The 13,990-nt window shown below is 49.9% G+C and overlaps 1 protein-coding gene across 1 annotated transcript in view; it reads right to left on the reverse strand.

Moving 5' to 3' along the window:
- Ccdc13 (coiled-coil domain containing 13) overlaps positions 1-11,116 on the reverse strand; it is a 42,234-nt gene extending 31,118 nt beyond the window's left edge. The window contains exons 1-4 of the mRNA XM_032911223.1: positions 11,079-11,116; positions 6,371-6,597; positions 3,851-3,999; positions 71-213 (exon numbers count right to left, since the gene is read on the reverse strand). Of these exons, the coding sequence (XP_032767114.1) occupies positions 71-213; positions 3,851-3,999; positions 6,371-6,591 (513 nt within the window). The 5' untranslated portion in view covers positions 6,592-6,597; positions 11,079-11,116. The remainder of the gene's footprint in view (positions 1-70; positions 214-3,850; positions 4,000-6,370; positions 6,598-11,078) is intronic.
- Between the last annotated feature and the right edge of the window lie 2,874 nt (positions 11,117-13,990).

Raw genomic sequence — 13,990 nt, forward strand, 5'->3', positions numbered from 1 at the left:
GCCAGTGTCCCCAGCTGCCTGACATGCTCCCTCTGGAGTCCTGCCCAGGAAGAGCAGCCCAGGCCCTTACTTCGTGCTCCAGCTCCTGGATGCGATTGGTCAGCTGCTTTATCCTGACCTTTGCACTCTCTGACTCTGCCATCAGACCCCGGTTCTTTTTGGACAGCTCAACGATTTTGGTGGCAACTAGGTCTCCAGCCATCCCAGTCGCCCCTAAAATGAAAGAAATTGCAAGGCCCATTAAAAATACAACCTGCACCTCAAATCTATATGGCTGTTCAGAGAACCAGCAGGTCCCAGGCAAACTGTAAGATTGGAAGGCAGCTAGGTGCAGTGCCTGTAATCCCAAGCCAGGAGTTGGAGGCAGGGGGATTGGAAGTCCCAGGCCATTCTCAGCTACATAGGAATCCTAAAAAAAAGCAGATACCAGAGTCTTAGTTCCACAGAGAGTGAGCCATGAACATTAATGAGCAGGGTATAGTCCCCTGACCTTTCTGTATCTGCCTGGTACCAGCTTTGGCTGGTACAGATAGTGCAGGTAGACACAGTCCAACTGGTTTCTTGCTTATGCCATCTCACAAGAATCTCCAGCCAAGGCCGGCTGGCTGGTTCTTAAAGAGGGACACGGAACAAAATTGAGGCACCCTAGCCAAACCCCAAAGAAGGTCCAGATGTGTGCTGTGTATGCACATGCACATGTGGATGTGTGCTGTATGCAATGCACATTGTGTGCTGTATGTGTGCGCACATGCACATGCAGATGTATGCTGTATGAATGTGCACATTGTATGCTGTATGTGTGTGCACATGCAGATAGGTTCAGGTGTGTGGGGAAATCAGAGTCAACCGTGGGTGTTGTTCCTCCAGGTGTTGTCTACCTCTTTGTTTTTGAGATCCAGTCTCTCCTGGCCTAGACCAGAAGCTGTACTATCTGGCCAGGAAGCCCCATCTCCACCTGTGTCCCCAGCATGGTGTTACAAGTGCCACCACTCCTGGCTTTTCAAAAACATGATACTTGGAAGCAAACTCTGATCTTTTTTTTTTTCCTATTCTTTTTTTCGGAGCTGGGGACCAAACTCAGGGCCGCAAGCACTCTACCACTGAGCCAAATCCCCAACCCCGCAAACTCTGGTCTTTATGCTTGCAAGGTCAGGGTGCTAGCTCCCTACCCAGTGAATAAATTCTTAGTGCTCAATATCGCCGAGATCACACAGTTGGATGTTACACAGAGCTAAGGTAACACATGACCAAGATGAATACATTCGTTCAGTGGTGGTGATTCAGTAGGAAACAAAATAGTTTCCCAGAGAGCTCATTCTCCAGCAGAATCGACAGGCAATAAAAAGAGTTAGGTGAGTATATACTATCTGCGAGGTTACATGTGCTAGGAAATTAAGAGGGGTAGCGGTGGCAGGTGAGCATGCTTTAGACAGGGAGGGGCCTCCGAGAGAAGAGGAAGTGTGAACAGTGGCCTGGGGTTAATAAAAGAGAAAGATCCAGTCGAGAGGCAGTGTGCTGAGAGCTGGGAAGGGGGCTCTCGACATAGGATACAGCCCATGGGAAGCTGGGGGTGGGGAGGTCCATGGGTGGTCAGAGGAACCTGCAGGAGGCCAAATGGCTGGAGGGTACAGGCAGTGGGCCGGGGGAGCAGGTGTGTGCAGGGGAGATGAGTGCAGGCTGCAGCCCCATGGTGAACAGAAAGAGCAGTGTAGCCTGGCCTCTCTGTGCTGTGCCCAGGATCAGCATGAGCTTGGCTGGGAGGGATCTCAGAAGGCCGAGGCAGGCAGATCTCTGAGTGGAAGGCCAGCCTGGTCTACATAGTGAGTTCTAGGATAGCCAGGGCTACACAGTGAAACCCTGTCTTGAAGGAGGAGGAGGAGGAAGAAGAAGAGGAAGAGGGGGAGGAGGAGGAGGGGGAAGAGAGCAACAACTAAAAAGAGAAGTCACTGCCCTTCAAGTCTCACGCCACTGAAGGAGACCACTGCACTGGAAAGGGCTCCAGCAGTTAAAGAAACTCCATTTGAGCTGAGCTTTGGAGTCGAATGTGGTGTGAACACCCTGCTCCATGTTCTCATGGAGCACACTTCTCAAATCAATGTGTGGAGACGGAGGTTTCTAGAAAGAAACAATCGCTAACACACAGAAAGAAAACATGAGTGACCCAGAGACTATCTTCCTGGAGCAAATTACCTCTCAGGACTCAAAAGCAACAAAAACCCACAATTAGCCAACGGAAGCCTGTCCAAGGAAGCCCGAGGAGCAGGGAGAACCAGCGAGAACTACAACACTCTTTCCCACCTTCCCCAGTCCCTCCCAGGACAGCCTCAGTCCTGGAGCGACAACCCTAGGGATAAACAGGGCAGCAGAGGGGACAAGCAGGCAGGCCAGCGTCTGAAGACAGTCTTTAAAGCACACAGAGCAGCTTCAAAGCCTCCGCGCTGCCCCTCACTCTTCCTGCTGGCAGACTGCACTTAATGTGTGGTGCACGTCTGCAATCCCTGCACTAGGAAGGTAGACACAGAAGGAGCAAGAATTCGAGGTCTGATTTTGGGTACACAGAAAAATAGAGTACCCTGTGCTATGTGAGATCTTATCTGGAAAAAAGGAATAAACCCACAGAACTGTACTATACAAGCAGGACATGAAGGGACCTAGATGGTGCTAAAGTTTCTGCAGCCTTCAGCAAGTGAGTCTAACTGGAATATGTGCTATGCTTAGCCTAAATTAAGCAAGAAATGGCACTGTGTTTGGCGGCAAGCTGGGGATGCAAACAGGGAGGAAGCTGAGAAAGGATTCCAAGTTCTAGAACAGCCTGAGCGACAGAGATGTGAAGGGAAGAGAAGGGGAAGGGAGGGGGACAGGAAAAAACAAAGGGAGAAGGAAGGGAGAAAACTCAGAAAACAAGGACCAGCCAGACCAAGGGCTGAATGGCAACTTCACCATGGGGAGCAGAGCTAAGCAGTCGCAGAAGCAGCACACACAGAGCTGTGTGCACATGTGTGTACACTGGCAGAACAACAGTACAGGCTGGGCAGGAGGAACAACCCCAAGCCCAGCCTACCCACCCTTCCTGTTGGTGGAGACGGATCCCCTGACTTAACCAACACACCCCAGCCCCCTACTCAGCCCCTGAGTAGCAGGAAGCAAAGTTGAGCGTCTGTCCTCACAATCGAAAGCCTCGTCTTCCTGTGTTTTCTGTTTTGGAAAGAAAAAAGTGAAGAACAGCGAGAGTCTGTACATCCAGCTACTCATGGACTTTAGGATGACGAAGTCCTCCTGATGGGACTATTGCTAGACCTGTGTAGGGACACAGGCAGGGAGGGGCTCTGGAAAGAGCAGGGCAGCCCCTCTGCTCCCCCTGGTGGATGGCACCGGTTCTCTGTTTATATCCACCTGGTGGGGGTAAACTGTGGTCTACAGGAGCACAGTACCATCAGGGTCACAGTCCCCACCAATTTACAAGCTAAGGTCAGAGGCATCACTGCACAGCCTGTGCCTAGCCCACACCCACACCCACACCCACAGGCCAAGGTTACCCCAAGACCTGCAGAATCAGAGTCTTTCTCACACTCCTGGTGCTGAATCCTCTAACAGACTAAAAGTGCAGCCCAGACCTGCAGGGCCAGGGTCAGCATAGCAGCTGCTGAGGGTGTCTGGGTCCTAGGAACGTCTCACAGAGGAGCCAACGTCCCTTCTGCAGCACACAGCAGATGTGCGTAGCGTCTAAGCCAAGCACCAAGGAGAGAGACCCCATGGGCTACTGTGAGCACACCTGACCCGGGCACAGTTCTCTGGAGTTAAAGGACAACTGGGCCCACTTGTCTGGACTCCTCAGCTATGGTGGAGTTACCTGTGAAGGCAAATCTGTCCTCTTCGATTTTCTTCTTGAGGTGTTTGATCTCAAAGTCCCTCTCCTTCAGCAGCTTATACAGTCGCCCGTTCTCATCGACTGTCTCCCGGAGCTCACTACGAAGCTGCTGGACTTCATCTTCCAGCACCCTGCAAGGGAAAGGAAAGGCAGCCCGACTGCTCCTCACAGGCAGTCAGAGCCCAGGTCTCCGCTGCTGGCTTACACTTGAGTATCAGGGTTGGGCACTAGGGGGCACTAAGAAGTCTGTACAAAATAAGACCAAAACTATGAGAGAAGAGAGATTTGAACGCGCTGTTCTCAGAGTGAGTGAGTGAGTGTGGATGAACTACGTAAGGCTCAGACACCGTTGCTTATTTCTTCACATGGGTCATATAAAAACCCTCGTTGTGTGTGTCCACGTGACGAGTGTGTTTGTGTGTGTGTGTGTATGGAGCTGAGAGAACACCCGTGGAGGTTATGCTCAGGAATGCCATCTACACTCTTTGGGACAGAGTGTCTCACTAGCCTAGAAGCCAAGTTCACCTAAAGCATGGATGGACACCAACCTCCATTTTAAATTAAGATTTAGAATTTCTATATGCCCTTGTAGGATAACATGTCCCTGTATGTACTTGTATGTATGAATGTATGTCATGTGAGTCTGTTCATGTGTGAAGACACCAATTATGCTAGGCTGGCTGGTCAGATGGTCCAAGGATCTGCCTGTCTCCATCTTTACAATGGCACATGACCATGCCCAGCATTTTTACATGGGTTCTGGGGACTGAGTCTGTCTTTGTGTTTACAAGCAGGTACTTTAGGGACTGAACACCCCAACCTTCTCCCCCTCACTCATTTTAAGCCCTCAAGGACTGCAGGCCACAAAGCAACCTCCAAATCCAGTACAGACCTTGCTCTCTAATGGCAAACAAACAAGATTAAAAAGAATCTCAAAGAACAGAGAAAAAGAAAAAGAATATAAGAATGAAATCTGGAACTGAAAGAAAGCCTAAAACCATGTGTTAGTTAAGAAGAAATACTGCGGAGAAGTTAGAATGGACTTGCCACAGAAGCTTCACCCAGCTTCAGAGATACACGAGAGCTCAGGCCACACACATCCTCAGATCACACACATGCACATGATTACACACACATGCACACACACATGCTTACACACACATGCACACACATGGTACACAGATGTACATGCTTTATATGCTGTCAGTCATCCTGTGACGCTTTTTCAGAACTACAAAGCACCCTGATGGGCCTGGGATTGCTCCTGTGTCAGGCACAAGGCAAGGTTTGGATATAAAATGTCCCTTACAGCCTCAAGTGTCTGAAGCAGAGATTATGAACTTTGGGACATAGAGCAGGGTTTCGAGTCTTAGCTGGGCCTGTGGCTGGTGTCTGGCTCTCAGCTTTGTACCTTAGCCAGCTCACTCATAGCCTGGAGCTCTTCCCAGTACTATCCTGACACAATGGCCACACACGCGTACCCTCAACTGTGAGCTCAGTGAATCCTCCGATGTTTCAGGCCCGGTACATGATCAGAGCCATGGGCAAGTGACACAGCCCAGAACAGGCCCCGGAGGCAGCTAAGCCAGCACTTTATGGGTGACAGCGATTGTAGGTAAGGACCAGTGTGAACTCTGCTGTGCCTCACTTTACTCCACCAGAGGCCCAAGCAGCCTGCCAGCTCCACTGTCTCTGGTTTGGGGCCCACTTTAGAGAGGTCTAGATCAAGCCGAGGTTAATATTTGAGAGCCATGGGACTTTGTAATTATCGAGAAAGCTTTTTTTTTTTTAATTGACATTTTACAATAGGTCATTTGGAAAACTGAGAATTGAACTTGAATCCAGCAAAAATATTCCGGGCAAAGCCAAAAGCTAAGAGACAACTCATCAATGGCTGTGGTTTTTGGGACAAGGCTAGCATGAGGTACCGCATCGGCCTACACAAGTCCGTGTGCTCCTGTGATACTGTCAAGTCCAGAGCACTGAGAAAATTATAGATATCTTTAAACCTTCATACCAATGACTTAAAAAAAAAAAAGTAAGAAATCTGCAGAGCTTCAGAACAGGGTGACATGTACGTGCTGATATCTCTCAGGATGTGTGTATGTGTGTGTGGGGGGGAGAACGGCAGAGGTGAAAGCCCTGGGCAGAACCAGAAGGATCTACAAACAATCAAGTCCATCCCAGCCCTTAGAAACACAGGTCTAGGCAAAGTAAGAGAGAATCCAGACTAACCACAGCTTGGTGAGTTTACAGTCTTTCTGTCTAGCTTTAAATGCTCTGCCTAGCAGCTCTCACCCAGAAAGCACAGCTCTGTCAGCTACAAGAGGCCTCAGTCATGTGTATCAAACTCACTCTGAACTTACAAACACTTGCCCAGGTGAACCAGCTGACTACACCTGCCCTCTCCACTGCACCACTGCCCTCTCCACTGCACCCCTGCCCTCTCCACTGCACCCCTGCCCTCCCCACCAGCCTGCAGTGTGGCTGAAGGGTCCTTACCTCTTCTCAAAGATGTTTTTTAGGTTCTGCTCCTCTGTGTCGAGGAGGCTGAGGCCATCCGGAATCACCATGAGCCCTTCTTGGTCATCAGCTTTGCTTTGACAGCTCAGCTCTTTCTCTCTCTTTCTCTCCATCTGCTTCTGTAACCGTCGGTGCTGCAGCTCCTGCATGGCCTTGAACTGGAGTCGCAGAGTGTCTGCAGAGCTTTCATCAGCCGCCATCTTGCCCTGAGAACAGAGAAGCCAGAGCTGGGCTATACAACTAGCACATGGCAGGATGCTGGCCCAGAGGCCGAGGTTCTCTACTGAGCCACCAGTGAGTCTAAGAAGACACTCGCTCAGACTCCCTCGCCTAAAGCAGGGCTGAGCAGACTCCCCACTGCAGGTGGCAGCGGGAGGCTCACTTGCTCAGACTCATTTGCCTGGCCCTCTGTCAGCAGCTTTCCATTCTGGCTGCACACTGGCATCTCCCGGGACCTGTCAAAGCTGAAGCTCTCTGGGCTCATCCCAGACCAGCTAGATCCTGATCTGGACATGGGCTCCCGCTGTCATTTCTCCTTCACAGTTGAGGGCTAGATCTGGGTGGGCCGCACATATCTACACTCCCAGACTTTTGATCACAACAGGAGATTAGGCCAGCCTGGGCTACATGGTACTGTATGTAAAAAACCAAAACCCCCCACATAAACAGTGTATTTGAGGTATAATTTACACACATTAAAGCACATACATCATGAACAGACAGCACAGCAAATCTTTCTACTATACTTTGAGGTGACCCACTCACACAGAAGACAAGCCCCCAAGTACTGGGTTTAGATATAATAAGCAGGAAAAGCTCTTTGGAATTAAGTTTTTCTGACATATGCCTCCTTGTCCATCTGTCCTTCCTACCCACAGGTAAAGAATGAGCTTATGACGATGTAAGGGAAATGATGACATTTCCCTTAAGGCACAGCACAGCAACCATGCCACCACTGTCCACTGTCCACCCCTCTCAGAAACCTCACACTCAGTATCAAAGTAGGAGCTTGAGACAAGGCGTCGACTGTTTCAGCCTCCTCTCAATTACAAACAGAATCTAGGAGGCAATCCCTGTACCTGGAACCACTCATTCCCGCCAAGTCTCTGCTCCCTGCCTCCACCTGCCCTGGATGCTGGTCTACTGGAGTCAGAAACGAGCTCACTGGCTTACCCGCACTCACGTAGGGGTCCAGGACATGCGCAATCACATCCTGGCCCACACACCGATCTCTGTTCATCTTCTTCAGCCCATCCATCGCCCCACACCACAGCGCTTTCTGACAGCCTGACTCTCAGCTAGACCAACACTACCACAATGGCATCCCATCACACCACCGCTCCCGTGTGGACCCTGCTCTCAGACTCCACGGCCCATCCCCACCCCACGCTGCTTCTGTTCGTTCTTTTGCCTTTCCCATGATTCCCCATGACTAGAGTCGCACAGTGGGTAGGTTTTTGTGACTGTTTCTTTTTCTGCCCCGTGCCACTTTTCTGATGTTCAACCCTAGTGCTGCAGGTTTCAGGCCCTTACTTTCCACTGCTGAGTATCATCTTAGTGCCTTGAAGCAGCACGGGGCCTACAGTTCTAGCTGTCACTTGGACATCCCAGAATCAAAATGCTACGGACATGCACACTGAGAAGATGATCGTGTGAGCACACTTTCGTCTCTCTTCGTAAATACATGGAGTGAAAACTCTGATTCTGCGGTAAAACCTTGCTTAACTTTCTAAGAATCTGCTATGCATGTGCACACTCACACACAGAGACTCACGCATATCGCACATGTACTATGCATGTATGCAGACATACTTGCTGTCCTTTGCCATGTGATGTCTTGAACCACCTCAGAGGGCCATGGCCATATGTAGCCCCTCAACCTTGTGAGCCAAAATGGATCTCAACTAACCACATTCTCATGCCCCTCCCCTTTAAGCTATGGGTTTCACTGTGGATCTGCTCACTTTGTTCCTGTGGACCTCTGACCCCAGCCTACTCCTCTCCCTCTCCCAACAGTCCCTTCTTCTGCTTCACCTCTTTCTCTGCCTTGAGATCCCTTCCCAGGTTCCTGATCACCTCTGGTGTCATGGGTGCACAGTCTTGAACCACAGATAAAAGGTGATGCCATCTTCCTGATCTTGGCTTATGGGCTAGCACAGTAGCCCCAGCCCTGTCCCGTTTCCTGAGCTGCCGTGCTTTCCCTAAAGTCGCCCTGTGTATGTGTGCATCCTCTTCATCCGTCTTCTGAGGACCACATCTGTGCTGCTTCTGTTTCTCAGTTAGTGGGAATGGCGCCTCTGCAATCGAGGACAGGCAGATTTCTCCATGATAAGGGCTTCAGGAGTCTCCTTTTTACCCCACATAGTCTGTGGTTCAGTGTTATGATAAACATACATTTTAATTTTTATAACCGTCCTTGAGTCTGTCTCCGTCTTGCCGTGACTCCCAGGCTCACAAACACCTCAGGACAGTTACACTCACTGCTGGGCTCCCTGACTGCCCAGCTGCCGACCTGCTCTCAGACACCCTTTAGCACCAGGCCTATCTCACATGCTCCTGTAGCAGGGAAGACAAAGCCACAGCAGCTTGGGGTGGGGGCACCTGGGAAGAGCAGCACAGCAAGGTGGTCGCTCAGACTCATTTATTCCTGTGAATGGAAAGGAACCCAGAGTCTGAGGCTGACTGACAGATGAAGTGAACGTGCTTTGAGGGAAAGGTAAGAGCCCCTAGGGACTTCCCCAAAGAATTAGCTGAGAGCATGTACCCACGGAAAGTGGGTGACCAGAAACAGGTTCTGGGAGGGAGGCAGCAGAGGTAAAATGGGGCAAAGAACCCAAGAGCACAGAGGCTCCTGTCTCCTGAGTTTGACATGGCTGACACGACCGACTAGCTGTCGGCCTTTCAGTCCTACAGATCATGTAGATTCTGGACACGCCTACCCTTTCCACGGTAAGCCCAGACCAACGACCATCACCCAATGGGCTATCCTATAGTTCTATAACTCATGTCTCTCTCTGCCCCTGCCTCACCCTCATACTACAACCTGTTCTGCACACATTTGGCCCTGACACTGTCCACTGTAAGATGCTCACCTCAGCACAACGTCAGGGCCCTTCCCCTCCCGTGTCATCACTAGGGGTGCTTCGGGCTCATGGCTTGCACTCTTACTGCTCCTTCCAAGTTCTGGTCTCCATGTGTTCCCCGGCTGCTTCCTGGCCATCTCTGGATTCAATGGGTCTCTTCTCCGGGATGACTTCCCTGAGCTCCTGAGAAGCGCTACCACCACCTCTGTCCCCAGGGTGTATGAGTTACCCTTCTCATTGCTGTGGGCAAATGTGTGACCAAAGCGACTTAAGGGGAGGGTGGCTTAGTCAGCTTACAGTTTTGGAGGATACAGCCCACCATGTTGGAGAAGGGCGGCACCCACAAGTGGATGGTCACAGGGAGTCTGCTGTCAGGAAGCACAGAGAGATGAAGGCTTCACTCATTTTTTCAGTCTGGGACTCTATGGGATGGCAGGTCTTCCTGTCTCAGCTAAACTTCTCTGGAAACACCCTCACGTGCACGAATACGCACAGGGGTGTGTTTCCTAGTTCTAAATCTAGTCAACTTGTTAGTGAATGTGAACCACCATCCTTTGCTTGTTCTCACTGCCCGGGTCACCCAGTTTGCACCTGACCTGTAGCACACGCCACACATCAGCTGTGTTTCCCCCTACTGATAGGTAAACTACGACAGGACACACACTTAAACTTCATTTTATCTGTTTGAGACACCTGCAAGGGCTGGCCTGACAGCCCGGCACTTGCTGTGTAGACCAGTCTCAACCGGTATGCGCCACCACGCCTACCAGGACACATATTTTCATCCACTCTGTTCATGGCCACGCTACACGGACACAGTAGGTGCTTAATGAGTATTCTACGAAAAACGTGAGGGAATTTGGCCGTTTTTCAGACAACTATACTTTGTAACCAATGAGCCACCTTAACCGCAAGTAACTGTTACAAATACTTAGCCACAGATAACCACAATTGCTTACAACCTTTGTTGTTTTTCTTTTTAAGACAAGATGTCGGTATGTAGTCCAGTTCAGCTTCCAACGTGAGCATGATTACCAATTTGGGACCCGCATGGGTTTTCTAGGTGTGTTTTAAGGCCAGCTCAGGCTACAGAGTGAAGCCCTACTCAAAAGACTAAGGACTGGAGAAGCAGGACGGAGGACAGGGCCTGAGCACCAATCACTTCCCACCAGCCGGCCACTTTCCAGCTGAACCGTGCAGCCCAGCCCACCTCCTTCCCATTCCAAGCCCCTCGTGTGTCGGGGGTCAAGCCAGGGCAGCAGCACCTAAGCAGGGGATGAAGTGGGGTGAGTCCTGACGCCACGTGCTGAGTGGCAGCCACGGAAGACCTGCTTCCTAGTCCTGCCCACCCAGGTCGCTGGGCAGGTCATTGCCTCACGAGTCCTTCCCGCGCGGAAAACACCAGCAGCCCGACCCCAAAGAGAGGCCACACGCTGCAGCCACGCCTTCCGGATCTTGTTTCGGTCCCTTGGTTTGGTTCCTCACTGTTGGCTCCACTCTCGGCTCCCCGGTTAGGTTCCCCACTCCGCCCCTCGTTCGGTTTCCCGCTGGACCCCTGGTTCGATCCGCTCGGCTCCCACACTACTCAGTCTTCCTGCACTTACCGCGGCCGCGCTTCGGGGTCCGTCTTCAGGGCCAGGGGCGCTTCCTCCGCCCTTCCCGACGCCGGCATGTGCTGCCTTGGCAACTATCACCGGGGAAACCAGCACGGTCGCGCGCATGTACGGGGGCCGAGAGAGCCCTTAAAGATCTAAGCTGACAGTGCGGAGGCTCCAGGGAAGGCCTATGGAACTGCACACACCAGCTGGGCATGAGAAGGCAAAGTGCCCCTGAAACCTTTACTCTTCCGTAGTATATTTTATTTAAGGATTTGGGGGATTGGTTTGTTTGCTTTTGTTTTTAAAGGTAGCGTCTCTTGCATCCCAGACTGGCCTCGAACTCCCTCTGTAGCCAAGGATGACCTTGAACTCCTTATCCTCCTGCCTCTATTGAATACTGGGTGACACAGGCTGCACCACTACGTATTAGAAGGCTTCGGGGATGAATGTTCGGCAGTCCCAGCACCTTGGAGGCACAGGTAGGAGGATCACACATCCAAGTCCAGTTTGGGCTCCACAGTGACTTCTAAGCCAGCCTGAGCTACGTAAGGAAACCCTGTTCTAAGAGACTAAGGATTGGAGAAGTAGCTCTGTGGTAGAGTGCGGTAGGATTGTATGAGACCCTGGTTCTATCCCCAGCACCACATTGTGTGTGTGTGTGTGTGTGTGTGTGTGTGTGTGTGTGTGTGTGTGTGTGTAAAACATTTGTGGCACAGGATGGCTTTTTTTAGCTAATTATTTTATGAGCGTTTGCTTATGTGTATGCCTGTGCACCACGTGTGTGTCATATGCTGTAAAGGCCAGAGAGAGCCTCCGATCCCCAGGAGGCTGAGCCACAGACAGTTGTGAGCTGCCACATGGTTGCTAGAAGTGGAATCCAGATCCTCCGTGAGAACAGCAAGTGCTCTCATGCTCCCCTGCTCCCAAAGATTGCTTTTGATCAGGATATTCGACTAACCCACTCTCCCAAAGCTAGGAATTTTCCCCTCTAGTTTCTGTCCTTTTTAAACCTTCCCACTGTCCCCGCTCTTCTGCCACTATCTGCTCATTTCTCAGTCGGACAAATTTTAGAAACTTGATGCTCTAACACTCAGGAAGCCAAGAGACTTGGGATCCATGTCTTCATTTTCGTTATCCCAGCCCACACATCCTGTTTCTCTAGCCAGAACTACTCGTACAACACTGCTAATTATTTGTTTGTTTGTTTGTTTGTTTTTGAGACAGTGTTTCTCCATGTAGGCACCGGCTGTTCTGGAACTCTCTGTAGACCAGGCTAGCCTTGAACTCACAAACATCTGCCTGCCTCTGCCTTCCCAGTGTGGGGCACCTGTGCCCTGCATGTGTGTAGAGGTCCAAGGACAACTTGTGGGAGTTGCTGGAGTTGCAGGTCCTCAGGCTTGGCAGTGAGTGCCTTTACTTGCTGAGCTTCTCACCAGACCTGAATATGTAGCATGCTTTAATTGTAGCTATTTGTAACATTTTCAGAAATAAAAAAAAAAACCACTCAGACTAAATACAGAAAATAAAACAACATTTTAAGCATTTGCTACTTTGTTGGTTCTTCATATTCTGCAAGTGGGACATAATTAAACATTTCTCTCTTTTTAAAAACATTTTTTAAGAAGCCATGTTGCATTTTTTTATATTAGTTTTATTTATTATGCATACAACATTCTGTCTGCACATATGCCTGCAGGCCAGAAGAGGGCATCAGTTCTCACTATAGATGGTTGTGAGCCACCATGTGATTTCTGGGTATAAAACTAAGGACTTCTGAAAGAACAACCAGTGCTCTTAACCTCTGAGCCATTTCTCCAGCCCCAATATTTCTCTTTTTAAAAAATTTTCGAGGTTATAATTACATTATTTCCCTCTTCCCTTTCTTTGCCCCAAAACCTTCCATGTATCCTCCCCTGCTTCTTCCAAATGCATGGTCTCTTTTAATTGTTGTTGTTGTTGGTGGTGGTGGTTGTGTGTGTGTGTGTGTGTGTGTGTGTGCGCGCGTGCGCACATGTGTGCATGCACGCACGCGCACTTGTGTACACCCATATTCCTAAATACATAAATGCCTTATGCTTAGTCTGGATAATGTCACTTTTATGTATGTTCTCAGGACTGACCACTTTGTGTATCGGACACACACTTTGTGTACTCGTCTCTGAAGAGGACCATTTCTCCAGGCTTCAGTGTTCCTTAGCTTCCTGCAGTTCTTTGTCCAGAGTTGAGGCCTTGTGAACTTTCCCCCTTTCCATGTTAGCATGCCTGTTGGTATCATTTTGTTCAGGTCTTGCTTAGGCAGCCATGTTGGTGAGACTTCATGGGAGTACCTTCTTTCTGACATATCTGGAGAGACAATCCCACAGCAAACTTCCTCTTTAAAAATGCAAATTATTTGTGCACATGCATGTAGAGGACAGACATCAACCTTACAGGTTTTCCTCAGAAATCATTCATCCAGGCTTTTTTTTTAAATGTGTTTATTCTTAAATTTTATTTGAATTGGTGTTTTACCTGCATGTGTGTCTGTGTGAGGGTGTCAGATCTCCTTGAACTGGAGTTACAGTTGTGAGCTGCCATGTGGGTGCTGGGAATTCAACCCAAGTTCTCTGGAAGAACAATCAATGGTCTTAACCACTGAGCCATCTCTCCAGTCCCTCATTGATCCAGTTTTTGAGATAGGATGTGGTCAGTTTTGTCAACTGACGCAATTGAGACTGACCTGGGAGACTGTCGGGACCAGGCTGGCCTGAGGACTACTGTCTTGTTTAATTGTGGGTGGCACCGTGGGATTGGGTTGTGAATTGTGTGAGGGTAGAGTATGCTGGACTGTAGAGAAGAATGGATTCATTTCTTTCTGCTCGTGATGGTGAAGTAACTGGTTGTTCCACTTCGATCACCTCAAGGTGATAGAACTGTGA

This window comes from Rattus rattus, chromosome 8 (assembly GCF_011064425.1).
Source record: "Rattus rattus isolate New Zealand chromosome 8, Rrattus_CSIRO_v1, whole genome shotgun sequence".
Taxonomy (NCBI): Eukaryota; Metazoa; Chordata; class Mammalia; order Rodentia; family Muridae; genus Rattus; species Rattus rattus.